This window comes from Anastrepha ludens, chromosome 6 (assembly GCF_028408465.1).
Source record: "Anastrepha ludens isolate Willacy chromosome 6, idAnaLude1.1, whole genome shotgun sequence".
NCBI lineage: Eukaryota > Metazoa > Arthropoda > Insecta > Diptera > Tephritidae > Anastrepha > Anastrepha ludens.
Genome location: NC_071502.1, coordinates 9,141,266 through 9,156,052, shown reverse-complemented (window position 1 = coordinate 9,156,052; position 14,787 = coordinate 9,141,266). Strand labels below are relative to the sequence as shown.

General features: G+C 38.5%; 1 protein-coding gene across 2 annotated transcripts; it reads left to right on the top strand.

Moving 5' to 3' along the window:
• The first annotated feature begins 3,794 nt into the window (after positions 1 to 3,794).
• On the top strand, positions 3,795 to 14,787 carry LOC128868019 (gamma-butyrobetaine dioxygenase-like). Of its 2 annotated transcripts, none has more exons than XM_054109721.1 (5): positions 3,795 to 4,173; positions 4,245 to 4,395; positions 13,567 to 13,693; positions 13,766 to 14,074; positions 14,305 to 14,787. In XM_054109721.1, exons 1-5 carry the CDS (start codon positions 3,889 to 3,891, stop codon positions 14,633 to 14,635), a joined length of 1,203 nt encoding a protein of 400 aa, XP_053965696.1. In that variant the 5' UTR covers positions 3,795 to 3,888; the 3' UTR covers positions 14,636 to 14,787. The 2 variants fall into 2 exon arrangements, with proteins under 2 accessions (XP_053965696.1, XP_053965695.1); XM_054109720.1 differs by having other exon boundaries at positions 4,245 to 4,461.

The window sequence follows — 14,787 nt, the reverse complement described above, 5'->3', positions numbered from 1 at the left end:
ATGAAATGGTGAGGTCAAAATGACCCCTAGCTCCCGGACTATAAGACTGCCAGCAAAAATCATATACAAATTCATGGGCTATAAAACTGCATACTTGAAATTTTTCTAAAACATTTGATCGAAAAGGTTGACACTTTTGATGACAGCTTTTTGAATTTGTTTAAAATTTGCATAAAGTTTGAAACTTGGATTTTATGGTTGGTTGGTTAAAGTGGTGATTCAACCAGAGTCCAACATCCTCGCTACCAAATTGTTTAACGGTTATTTATATCACGACTATATCCAGTCTTTGCGGTTTAAGAACCTTATGAGGTTGTTGACGTCTAAGCCAGATAGTAGTTCGAGACTCTCGAACAGTGGTTTGCCCAGGGTTGACATTCTCTCCTTCCATACGGCGGGGCATTCACAGAAGAAATGGACAATTGTTTCGCTTTTCTCTGGATGCTTAAAACTGTGACAGTGTGTGTTGTGAGGGATGCCCATTTCGGCTGCTTGTTCTCCGACAGGCCAAAAACCCCTTATGACTGCTGTGAGTCTCCCGGCGTCTCGTCGTTTCAGCTTTGTCAATGTTGATGACGATGAATTTTATGGTTCCTGCGCTATATTTATTAAAGGCACTGTATATCAAAAAAGAAGTACTTATTCCCGGTTCTTTTTATATGAGGTTGCATTTTGCTAGCTGTAAACATTTTGAGGGCGAAGGTGCAGGTAACACATAGTATACGTTCATCGAATAAGCCAAAATAATAAAAAAACGAGATGCTAAGAGTAGTAAATTATAAACAACTTTTTTTCTACAGGGTTACCACATAGTAATGATTGTTTTTCTCATTGCTATGTTTCAGCTGCTGTCAAGCTATCAAAAATATCCAATTCATCAAAATATACAGTAAGTTTTGCTATTCCATCTGCGCGTATGTATCGTTTCATGGTTGCCGCACATGTGAAAGTTATTTAAAAAATTATCCGAATTACAGATCAGTTCTAGTACAAGGCGTGGACTTCGTCGTGTAGCTTCAATGCGCAGGCTATTCGCTGTCTCGAACTTTGAGCCACCAATCAGACAGATATCAAGGCGAAGTAGAGAAAATATAGCAGCCGTAGTAACCAGTGTCGAAGAAGAAGACCAACTGAATTAGGCACTGCCAGAAAAGCACCTTGGCTTATTTTGAGGTTTGATTTAGGGTTGGCCGCCGTCGCCGAATGGGCTTATGCGTGACTGCCATTCGGTTGCATTGGGTTTGCATTCCAGAGTAGCCATGAAACATCAAGTGAAAGAAAACGGTTTTTTGCGATCGCCCTGGGTAGGTAATGGCAAACCTCTGAGTGTATTTCTGCTAATGATAAATCTTGGGGAGCATTTCTGCCATGGGAAAGCTCTTCATAAAAACCATCTACCATGCGGAGGCAGCAAAAAACTGTAGGCGCCTCCATTTGTGGCAAAACATTAAGACGCTCGCTACAAGAAGCTCAGCCAAACGCCAAATAAAGGGTGCTGATTGTGCTGACGCAGCAATTGAAAACAGGCAAACATTGACAATGCCGTGAGTTCGCTAGCTGGGCGCTAGTTACGTCCGTCATATATTTGAATTTTCACCAAACTCACCATATTCGTGTACGTTACTCATTTTTGGCTCAGCGGCTTTGTCAACAAGCAAACTTGGAGTTAATGAAGCGAACACAATCCAAGAGCATTCGACGAAGCGTCAATGCATTCACAAAGATTGACTGTTTATTGTCGTTCATAGCATCGTCGTGGTCGCATCACTAGAACCTTTTTCTTCTGAAATGAGAAAGGGGATGGCGTCAACCGTCCATGTTTCTCGCTACTGATCGATGCTAATCGGTTTTCTGTTGCCAGAGCTCAATAACATCGATATTCGTATAGGCGAACTAAAAGCGCTCGGAGTTATGACGGAGAACTTTGAGTACTGGACATTTCACGGCGAGCGTTCATCGAATGGCCTCGACAGACTGGTGACCCGGTGACCCCCGATTATTTTCGCTGAGGCTACGTCAACCTCGTGGACTACGTTCTCAAGCCAACTTCACTTTGAACGATTTCGAGATGCTATTGCCGGAATAACGCCGCACATATGGAACTGAGTCATCAGAATTTGGATAGACCGTTAGAAGCACTGCCGGCAAAGTCGACACGATCATTTAAATCACGTGCTATCCCACATGCAACGACATGGAATTTAGTTTAAAAATAAAGTCTGACGTCTCACATCGGTTTGTTTTACTATTTTTCTATCGTTTTTACATGGTAACCCTATACTTTGGTTTAATTGATAATATACTGAATGCACTCAATAAGAAATAAATTGCGTATCTGCTTCCTTAACAAATTACACTGGTCTACAAAGTTCTTTTTTTTTTCGTTATTTTTGATATGCGACTGGTCTCTGCTGTAAATTTGTGCGCTGAACAAATTCTGGTGCACAAAAGTATGCAACACGTTAGGTAGGTAGGTGAAATAGTTTAAGTGCCGGTCTGGCAGTCTTCAAGTAGCACTAAAGCGCCGTTTTGATACCATTATGAGACCTCTAACAGGCAGATATCTACAGCCAGCCAGAGCTGTCCCAGGCTGTCGAAGATAAGAGCGCCCAGTGACCTTAGTCGTCTAGCTGCCAAACCCAGACATTGGCAGAGCAGATCGTCCAGTCACTGGTAAACACAGCTACGAGTTTGGAAATTTAATGGCGAGGAGTCCAAAGGACTTTCTGAGTGATTCGTAGTTTCTGGAGTCTTTACGCCCACTTTTTGAAAAAAAAAAAAATCTGACGTGTTAGGGACTCAAATACTTAATTTAAATCTTGAATCTTACACTAAAGTAGCCATAAATGCAAATTTAAAAAATAAAAATAAAACGTTAAATATTTGGAATGAAAGGAGGTTAACCTTTTAAGGCCCAGTGAGTAGATTCGAATTGCAGATTGTGATATTACGTAAAGCAAACCTCAACCTATTTTATGGGCTGGTTTCATGGGTCGCTTACAACAAATCCGGTGACAGTTTTCTAAAATTCAAATAGTGCATTCAAGATGACGGAAAAAAACTCCAAAATTTGGACTATGGTTCGGAAACTCTCAGCTCGCAAGTTTTTTGGGTGGCTACCGGTGCCTTGCATGCATGGGTATGATAAAAGTGATGGTAAAGATCACAGAAAAGTATTTTTGGATGAGTTTTATATTAATTTTCTTAAAAGGTTTGTTCCGAACAGCTCGTTAAAAGGTCGATTTTTTAAAAGACGCGCAAAAGATTTTAGTTTCTTTGAGTTTTTTTGTTTCTGTTTTTCTGTTTTTTTTTTTTGAAAGTTGCTTATACTGTAGTGCAAGATTCAAGTTTTAATTCTAGTATCAGTTGAAGTCTCTATCAAGTAAGGTTCTTGAGTAGGTCTTTATATGGTTTCACTCCCACTTTTCTCAGAGCAAAAAAGTGATTGAGAAATCAACTTTTGAACACCAGAACCGTATTCATCGCACAAAAATACATCGAAAATCATCGAAAGAAAAAAACAACAACCATGTAGACCTGTGTTGATTTTATGGTGCAATACTGAAAAACCCCCTAATTACATCTAAATGCAAAAATATCGCTAGCTTTATCAGTATGCAATACCTTTTTAAACAATGCAACCGCTAATGATTACTTCTGTGATTAGCTGCAATCAAAAGCAATAAAAATGCTCGAATATTCTTATCACAAGCAAACCAAAGAAAATGTAAACACCCCGCCGACAGCTCCTTCACTCATTCACACAGAGTGTTTAAAGGCACTTTCCGCCAAAGTTTAACTTTCATTCCATACAGAGCAAAAGTGTTAACTAGACATAGGCCTAACTATTCTAAATTCTTTGTATTCATTGTAAGTGTGCGTGCAAGGATGCGAACAATAACGAGTTGCTTTTTGCGCAAGCTACTCTCGCCTATGCAATCGTTTCGGTTGCAAGGACTGTCGCTCCGCCACATCAGCACCACTGTGCGCGAACACGACCAAATGCTGCTGATCAAGGAGCATCCGCAGCAATCGGCGAAAGCGATGCAATTTCCAGGCATTTGGCTACGCGATAACTGCCAGTGTGAGCAGTGTTTTCATCGGGAATCATTGAGCCGCAAACCGAATAGTTGGACGAACTTCGATACGAAAGTGAAAGTGCAAAATGTTACGGTTGGTGGAGACTATTAAAAAAGAAAATGCTAATGCAAATGTGTGTGTAATTTTCTTTGTGATTTGGTTAGGTGGATGAGTCACGACAAGCTGTAAATATAGTTTGGTCCGATCGGCACCGTTCAACATTTTCATTGAGTTGGTTAAAGGAACGCGATTTCTCGTCCGAAGCACGTGAGCGATATATGAATGAATGGTATCGGCCACAAGCGAAGCATTGGGGTAAGGCTGATTTTGATAAGATATTGAAAAAGTTTGATTACTGGGACGTCATGCGCAGTGGCCCGGGTGAGTGAGTTGAAATGAAATTGAAAAAGTTTTGGTATACTAAAATACGATAAAGTGAATGTAGGTGTGAGGATTTGAGCGTCGCAAAAGGTGCAAATAATAGAATGTGCCGAGAATTCACCTGGCAATAAAGAGAAAGAATCAGGAGCGAACTAATTATTTCAAAACTGTGATTTCGAGCTGCCAATGTTTGTTTATGCTACAGTTTATTTGTATTCCGCTGTTTTGCCTACTAAAAACGACCAGTTTAAGGCAAAAAAAAAATGAAACATTTTTTTTAAACGAAATTTATTTATTTATGCAGACAACGAAGGGCAAGGGTGGAGTGCTTGCATATTTTTGGCAATGAGCTGGAGAGGTTCCCCATACAAGGTTCCCCAATTCACTCCCAGCTACTCGTAGTTCTTCTGCTATCTAATATAATATAATTATCTCATCGGCCAGTGCTAATTCTTGGACTTTTTGAGCATTTTCTTTGATCACTGCCGCCACTGAGTGACCTGGGCGGAGGTCTTCTAGGTCTCTCCTCCATGCTGAAATAGTCACTTTCATTTTTTACCTTTGTGTATGAGAGTGCAGGACTACGAAACCCTACGACATTTCTTCCAAACTTTGTTTGGGTATATTTCCGTTTTTAAAAAGGAATTTAATCACAGCGTGGTGCTCTGAATTTCAAAAACTTCTAGTTTCCATTGGCAAGTTGTTCTTTTTCCGACTACTTCAGGCCGATTAGAAGCTCTGGTTAGTCTACCACCACTTGATGCTTTCATCCAAGAAGAGGCCTTGAAGGCCATTTAAAGGCTGAAACTCAATGGGAACTGGTACGGCCCCTGTCGGGCGTTGGACAACAGAGTAGGCATGGACTCCGATCCAACGATCCTCGCCCTGCCCCTGGACTCCATGCCGTCTAGAGTCGTGCTTGCCAAGATATATGTGGTGTGGTGTGGTGTTGCCAGAGGCTCAACTTTGGTCAAATTCAGAAAATGAGCCTGTTTCGCTTTTTCACGGATCAATCCAGGACTGAGCACGATTCGGCCTCTAGGGTCTACGTGGAATCCAGCATCTGTGTTGCGAAGCGGAGGTGTATGCTGTTCAAGAATCGATGAACTTTGTTGTGGAAAATAGATGGAGCGGCAGATCTTTATGTATCTTAGAAAGCCCCCCAACCACTTCAAGGGTAGTCGAGTCCTGTAAATTAAGGCTGAACTATGCTGGTAGATTTTACAAATGGGTCCCGGGGCAAATGGGTATCGCGGGTAACGAGATCTCTGACTCTTTAGGCCAATTTCTTTGGCCCGGAGCTCGTTCTGCCACTCCCTTCTGCAGCCATTAAATACTCGGTTAGCAAATGGATTACTTTAACCCACAAGCGAACCTGGCAGGCTGGAAGAGCCTGCAGATAGACAAAACTGATGTTACCTATCATGTCCGACCCACTGTCGCAGTTCCTCCTGTCATTAAGCAGAAAGCACTGCAGCCGGCTGGTAGGAGGGTTGACGGGCCACTTTCTATGCGAAAAGTACATGGAAAAGGTGGGCATCTCAGACAGTGCACTCTGCCCGGGATGTGGAGAGGAGGATGAGACGGCGGACAACTTTCTGTGCGTCTACCCCGCCTTCGCTCGAATCAGTCTCGGGCTCTTTGGTACTGAAGTGACCACCTCGGCACCACAAAATCTAGTCAGATTTCTTCGGAGGTCGAGTAGATTTAAAGAAAATTAAAAAGGGAAACCGAGTGCAGTGCTTAATTGTGTGTGAGTGCTGTACTGGCTAGTCTGCCCCGAAAAAAAAATTTCTCTTCCTTGTTCCGGGAAATAACTCAACAGGAAATAAAACCAAATGGAAAAGGCAGTTGCTAGTTTTATTTTAGTGTATTTGTGTTTTCTCTTCTTTTTTTGACTCAATTTATATTAGTGCTTTCACTAGTATACAATAAGTTAGCGATAAGTGTCCCAGGCCATATCACTACACCGTGCGACATTAAAAATGATCGAATTTCATATAAACCTAATTCTCTCTTAACCCGAACTATTTTATTTTAATCCGATTTTCACTATTTTATACATTTTTCTTGAATTTCATAGATCAAATAGAGTAAGATTTTTCAAGTCGTCTACGAAGCGCTTAGCTTTATTTTATTTTTTTTTTCTTTCTTTTCTTAAATAGTCTCAAGTAAAGTATCTGCGTCTCTGTAGATTTTGCACTCGCCGCTCAATAATTTATTTCTTATAATCCGTTTAATGAAGTAAAAGGTGTAAGCACAAAATAAATTCTTAAGGGGATAGATACCTGTAAACGGCCATATTTTCCCTGATTTTCATTAAAATTGTTTAAAATGAAGAAGTGAAATTATTTTTTTCAAAATTGGCATTTAGTTAGTTTATTTATAAATTAAAATAATATAAATTTTTTTTTATTTTAATCATTTAAAATGGCGGATGTACACTCAATTCTTCCAGGAAGGTCGCAGCGGGGCTTCTCAATCGGCGGGCATTGTAGCATCGTCGTTAGTGACCTGAATACAAAAAATCAAAAATTAGTTTGTTTACTAATGTCATAATTTCTATATGAATTAATTAAAGGTTCGCGGAATAAAATGCTTAAAAAAAAATTTTCCTACTATTTTTGCTTCGAAAAAAGTTTTTTTTTTGAAAAATGTTCAAAAACTTGTAAATTCACATTAAGGGAGATCGGTCAATAATTTTTCGAGTTATCGTGTACGCCAATTCGAAAAAATAGTTGTGAGAAAAACGCGTCTAAAGTCGGCAACGTAACTATACCTCTCCCAGCGCTCGAACGCAAAGAATAGAGTCGTCACGGTTGACGATCTATAATATAAGAAATACTTAAATTTACGTTCTACGTTTTTTCGAAATTTTACAGGTATCTGTCCCCTTAGGTGAACTCTAAACATTTTTTTCACATAATTCTCTTTTTACGCGAATATTCTTTTATATATTATTTATATTTTATTTATTATATTTTATTTTTTAAATAAGTTTATTAATATATTTTTAAACGATTTCTTGGGAATGTATCTATCGTGTAAAAACAGAAGTAGATGTATACGTGAAATGATCAATTTTATACGGTAATGCTTCTATGTGAGTAAAACTCAGTAATTTTCAATTTACTAATCAATTTAATCTTTACAAGACTTGATAACAAAAAAGGTTAATTTTTTGCATGGAGTTATCAGCCGCATCTCATAGTAAAACGTAGAACAGTTAGAACTGTGGAATGTTAAATGAAAAACCATATTAAGAGTACCTTGCCCTCGGCCCCTAAAGCTTTTGCGCCAAATATACAAGCACAACAACAAATCAAAATTGCTTAATCATTAAAATGAATTTGAATATTTTTATATAATTTTAATTTTCATTCCCATGGCAGTCGGTTCTGCATTACCGGAACCTGCAGCATTTCCCGTACGTGTATGGGGAATGTTTATGTTGCTACAACAACACCGTGTGCAGGGCTATTTAATCTTTAACACCTAAAGTCGTTTTAGAAGAAAAAAAGGTGCATTGAATTTGAATATCGCAGAAATTTTTATTTCAATATAATATTTGGGCTATGCCTTTAAGGATAGAGTAAATTATGTATGTATGTATATTAGGCCGGGTCGATTCGTGAGTAGGCAAAAAAATCGCCCATTGCTCTGTGAAAATCATTTTCTAGGGATCAAAATAAGAAACTTTGCCGAAGGAACCATGCCTCTAAAACGAATTCTGATGTACCCCAATTTGGGTCGAACTTTTTAGTTTCTTTTCTCATGTAAAGGCCAAAAATGGTGATATTTGGAAATGAATGTATGGGGAACCCCCCAGGGGAGTTCCAGGGGGTGTGCCACTGGCATGGGTGGATCGGCCGACCAAAGTTAGTGGGGGTCGGTCATACATTTGGACTCGATTGGAGCACTCTAAATGGGCCAAAGTGGGATTTTTCTTTCGACCCAAATTGGGGGACATCAGAATTCGTTTTTGAGGTATGATTCCTTCGGCAAAGTTTCTTATTTTGATCCCTCGAATACGATTTTCCCAGAGCAATGAGCGATTTTTAAATCGACCAGCCCTAATGTATATGTAACTCACATGACTCAGTAGTACTCGATTCTATGGATGTAATTTTTGCTAACTTTTCGACAATAACTTCGCTAATTTTACATTTGAGTTATTCGTAAATTTTCAAATTGTCTGTATGAACACAACCTTTTTGCGCAGTTCCAAAGGGTGATCAGATTGGAGTTACTTTTTTCAGTAGGATTTTATTTTGACTGATCACGCGTGACTACTGTCAAACTAAATACATAATTTTTTCCCAACATTTGGCTCCATTTTGGCTTCTATGCAGTCCGTGAAACAACGAAATAATGGATTTACTGCGTCGTCAATTCGGTGAGTTATTTATCTCTCCTCTCGGACCAAGATCGTGTGATATCAAACCTTTGCACTGTTATTTCTGGGGCTATGTAAAGTCTAAATGCTTTGTGGTTAAACCAGCTTCGATTGAGGAACTGGAAGACAACGTAAAATCATTCACGAAGTCCTCTAGCGAGTCATTCAAAATTGGTATTTACGGATGACCGAATTACCAACTTTTGAAATTAATTATCATTAAAAATAAATGTCATGAATGGTTCTACACAAAAATAATACAGATTGCCCAATCAATTTGAATTTTCTCTGGATTATTTTAATTTAAAATCCGATATTTCTTAACTGATCATCCTTTACTAAAAATGGCTAATGGGCGATTAAATTACAAGTCTTGACGGCTAATTGACGTCACCAAACCCCGATATTCTCTGTCCTCTCCTTTGTATGCCATTTAGCAGATTCATCTGTGCTCTTGATCCATATATTCAATTTGAGGCGATCTTGCTCTAGCATTCCATAGCCAGTTGGACTTTACAGAGGCGTGGGCTCAACTTATTCGCCTATAGCCTCAAGATAAATAAGAAATGCCTCGCATCTTATGGCTGACAAAAATTCACCCATGTAAATTGGCTTTGTGGATATAAAGTGTAACATAGTCAAAACATTCCAAGTACTTATTTTCACATCATAATCCTTCAAACATTGTATTGGCCGGCATCTAAGATCGTTCCTTATCCAAGGCTGTTGTTGATGTGTTGAGACGGGCTTTTTTTAAACTGACTTCAGGATGTCAACCTAAAGGCCAGCCCTCTTTCGGGAATTTCACCTTATATATCCTTCGTTTCTATCACTTCCACCAACGTTTCATCTATATCATGTATAGAATGTTACTTGATCTCCGTGATAGGTTAACGGCACCACCATTGGAAGGCGATATAAGGGGATTGGAAGTAAGAGGTGACAGGCTTCATTTCTATTGATCAGCCATCAATTAGCACATTACTTCGCTTTGAGGTGCCCCTCTACTTTTTGCCTAACTCTACTTTATATAAACGTCCGAGTTATTTTTTGTCATGTCTTTTGCTAAGTTTTTATGTTTGTATTTTCTATGTACGAATGAGTTGAAGTTTCTTTATGTTTTTATAGTTTTGAAAAGTACGTTGAAGAACGAAAATAAATGTGACACATAAATGCATTAGGTTTGCTTTTTAATATATATTTTTACCTATTACATTTAAATATATATATACTGACTAATGCAGACCTGCCGCAACATATTCTATGCTGCTACTAAATTTAGCAAAATAAATATAAACAAATAAATTCAAAGTATTTGTTTATACAATTGTATATGTACCTATATATGTGTGAATGCGCGTATCCTACAGTAAAAAGCCAAACAACTGAGACATGCTAGTTTATGCGGTCATATCAGTTCGAGAGCGATGAGAATCATACTACTTACAAAATGATCAATTAGGACCACATTTACGTTAAACAAATACTCTCCTATTTTATTTTGTTGCTGTTGTAATGCGTTTAGTTAGAGATAAATATTTAATAGATTTTATTTGAAGTTGCCTTCACTTGATTGCCGAATAAATAAAATATTTAAAATATTTAATTTTTAAAAACAAAATCATAATAACTCGAATAAACCGAAAAAAATTTAAAGGTAAAATAAATTGTGTGTATATAATCGGTTATTCTCTACATCTAATGAAGTTCGAGAATATATGAGAATGTACGGTAATAAATATAATATTTACAGAATATTCCGAAAAACACAGAGTTTTTTGCGGTTTGAAGTAAATCTCTTCTGGAAGGTCTTCTTTGACATGAATTTTACACACTTACGAAAGGGTCGTGTCTATAAGAAAAAAGGCATTAGAAGATATAGATTGAATTTTTGTCAAAGCGCGCACTATTTTTAGTTTCTTTTCCATAACTCACTTAAATTAATTTTTTCATTTACATATGTTCTGACTAAATAAATTTCTTAAGAGAAAAAATAGATGTTATTATAAATAAATAAAAATAAAGAAAAAATATAGCCATTTAGCTGATTTTTTCATGTAAAGGCCAAAAATGGTGATATTTTTAAATTGGGGGACATCAGAATTCGTTTTAGAGGTATGGCTTCTTCGGCAAAGTTTCTTATTTTGATCCCTAGAATGCGATTTTCACAGAGCAATGAGCGATTTTTGAATCAACCCGTCCTAATATATATATACCTATATAGACATACATATATATTGCCTTCTTAACAGAGCCGCGTATGCCAATAATGTCTAAGTTCACAAAATAATTTTTTTTGAAATGTTTTTTCATTAGGTTTAACTTACTTTTGCAGCTCGCCGAGAACTTTTCGCTACAAATCGGACTCGACTTTTCTTTGTCTATTTTATCTAATTCAATAACTCGTATTTAAATAATACATACTTTGGACATTTCGTAGTATATCGCTATATAAAAATGACCAGTTGTTAGGATTGAAAATTTTCGAAGGCGAAATACTCCAGCTGCAAAGTAAACCGGTAGTAAAGTAGTTCAGATCTAAAAGGTTTGACTACCGGGTACTAATAAAATCTCAAAACTATGATTGTGCATTAAAAATATGAAGGCATGAATGAAAGAGAGAGAGAGAGAGAATATAAAGTAACGTTAAAAAAAATATTAACGATAAGCACTTAAGTACAAACATCAATTGTCGATAAGGCAGTCTCATGGCACGTATAAGGCCCGCTCACTTCGTTGTCAAAAGCTACTGTTTTCAAGTATTCTCATTTATTCGATTGCATATGTTTTCACGTGTTTGGAGGTTGGAAATGTTGATTGCGAAAAAAATACCAACATTTTTTTTATTGTTTGTGTAAATTTCAGGTTTCGCTTAGCCGGCTTCCAACTGGCGCCGTTTAGCACGAGAAAGAAATGCCTGGCGCGTTTTGTTAAACTCGGTTATCGCGCCAATCAAGAAGAAGAAGTAGAACAGTATTTCAAAGTTCAACTCTCTACCTTCTATTCTGATATATAATATTAAGAGCTCTTTATTTGTATCTCTGAGATATCGTCTGTTGAATTAATAGCAAGATTCCTATAAACTGGAAATACCTTATAATGCTACATAACCTCAAACATAGACAAAAATCGGGGTTTTCACTTTCAGCGAGAACAAATATTGGAAGTCAGATGAGGTTTTTTGTAATTAACTACAGGGTCCGGCACTCAAAGTGTAACAAACTTCAGACCGCTGCTGTGCATTAGCTGTATGTTAGTTGGCTTAATGACAGTCCAGAGTATTGCTTACAAGCGCGCGGAAGCATTTTGCCGAGAACAACCGCGAAAAGCGAAAATCAGTAATAGACTTCAAACGTTACAGTGTGACTGCATTATATTTGGCTGAAAAATCACAACCAGCGATTGTTCGTGAGCTCGAGCACTTTAAAGTAAATAAAGTTTTTGTTTATCCCACCATCACTCGTTACAATGATACTGGTAGCATCGTGAAACGTCATGGAGGTGGTCATCAAAATACTGCAACGTCACGTGAAATGGTTCAAAAGTGAAGAAGCGACTTAAGCGAAATCCCCGACGAAGTGCCAATCAAATGGCAAAAGAACTGAACATATCTGTCTATAGCATCCGCCGCGTACTGAGAAGTGAGCTCAAAGTCAAGCCTTACAAGATCCAAACGGCGCTTGATCTCACACCAAAGCAGCAACAAGTCAGACTTGTGAGAGCGAAGAGTTGCTTCGTTTGGCCGAAAGCAATAAATTTCCGAATATTGAAAAAGTCTTCAAATTCGGCAATTCGTAAACTCTCAAAACGATAGGATTTATTTGACCGACCCTTCATACGAGAATTTGGGTCATCGATTGACCACCAGGAGGCAGAACTCGCAACAGGTAATGGTTTGAGCCGCTGTAACCACAGATGGGCGTACTCCAATCGTTTTCATTGGGCCTGACGCCAAGGTAAAAACGAAATGACCCACACACATTTCGGTGACAGACCACAGATGTTTCAACCGGACTCGGCACCGTCTCACAAAGCTCGAGTGAACCAGGAGTGGCTAAAAAATAACGTTCCGCGCTTCATAACGTCCACACAATAGCGCTCAAATTCACCAGACGCGAGTACGATGGATTATTCTCTTTGAGCTATTCGAGCCGCTGAAAAAAATCATTGTCCGCGAGTGGGCAAAAATACCTGCATGTAGCATTCGGACAGCTTGCGACTCGTTTCTGGACCGTCTCAAGGCCGAGCAAAAGTAAATTGATTCTTAATTTCGTATTACTTTCACACATTTTTTACATTGGATTTAATAAAAGTAATATTCCAAACTAAATTTATGGCCTTTTTAATTGGTTGCACTTCGAGTGCCGGACCATGTACTTCATGCGCGCCCATGTACCACAAAAGAGCTCACAATCTATGCCATGGATCCAATCTGTATAAATTAAAAAACGAAAGAATAAATTTTTGTTAGTCGTTCCTGGCAACGGAATTCACTCCTTAACACTCTGTATATGCTGAACTGCCGGAGAATCCCAATTTGTGCAAAAGATTTGGCAACACTAAAAAGTTGTTTATTTCTAAGAGGACCCACATGTCAACTGAAAAATTTCAACTCTTTTTAAATGCCGGGTTGTTAGTGTCGTAATACTGAAATGAGTCCCCCTGCATGTACATACATACATATTTAATTTGTCTTTTATTTTTAAAAGTTCTCTTGGAGTGGCTGGAGGCTTTAACAATTCATGGGGTTGCGATGCTCAAAAACTCACCGCTGGATGTTGGCGCTGTAAAATCATTAGCCAAACGCATTGGATTCATGCGCAAAACCAATTACGGGTAATATTTACTACTAATTCCTTTCATTAAAAAATCATACCGAACTACTGTATATATTTAAAAAAATTTTAGAGCGGAATTCAGCATACGCTTTCGACCAGATGCAAAGAATTACCTGCACATGTCCGAGACGCTGCCGCTGCACACCGACTTGCCCTACTATGAGTATAAACCCAGTATCACCATCCTACACACACTTGAGCAAACGCGCTCGCTAGGAGGCTGGAGTACGCTTGTGGATGGTTTCAATATCGCCGATCAGTTGCGCGTCAATCAGCCGCAACACTTCAAAACCCTCACAGAGACTTCTGTCAATTGGTGTGGCATTGGTGAGAATGCCGCTAAGGCTTTTCATAATGTGTGGCGTGCGCCAGTCATTAAGTAAGTTAACCGAAATTTGTGAAACTACATTCAAAATAACTCAGTGCTAAAGAATGATTGACCATTTCGATCTCCTCGCCAATTGCGATAATTACTCCACGGTCTTCGCGCAAATTCGCATACTTACACACCAATTGCCAATCATATACTTCATACAGATTCGCTACCAATCACCTGCTTATTACTCATGCTTTTTGTTTGATTTCTTTGTTTGTTTATTGTTGTTGTAGCCTAGATGAGAACGGCAAGTATGCGCGCATCAATCATAGTGTGCCCCGACGTGACAGCCACTTCAGCATCGATGTCGATAAGGTGGCGCCCTGGTATGAGGCTAATGCCATATTTGTACGCATGGCTTACGAGCAGGAGGTCACCTTTAAAACGGAGCCGGGTGACGTTTTGTCTTTCAACAACCTACGCATGTTGCACGGCCGCACAGGCTATGATGATAGCGAACACAATATACGGCACATTCTTGGTTTCTTTGTTGACTGGGATATCGTTTATTCGAAGATGCGTGTATTGAAGCGACGGCTTCACCAAGAGGAGCAGAAGACATAGCGATGCCCGCGGGAAAGAAGCGATAAATGTGATGCCAATTGGACTGGTTTACTTTAGCATTAAGTTTCTGTGGTATTTTAGTGAGTGAGAAATAAATTTGTAACAAAATTAATAAATAAAATTACTTTTAGAGTCTCCGTTATTCTCTTGCA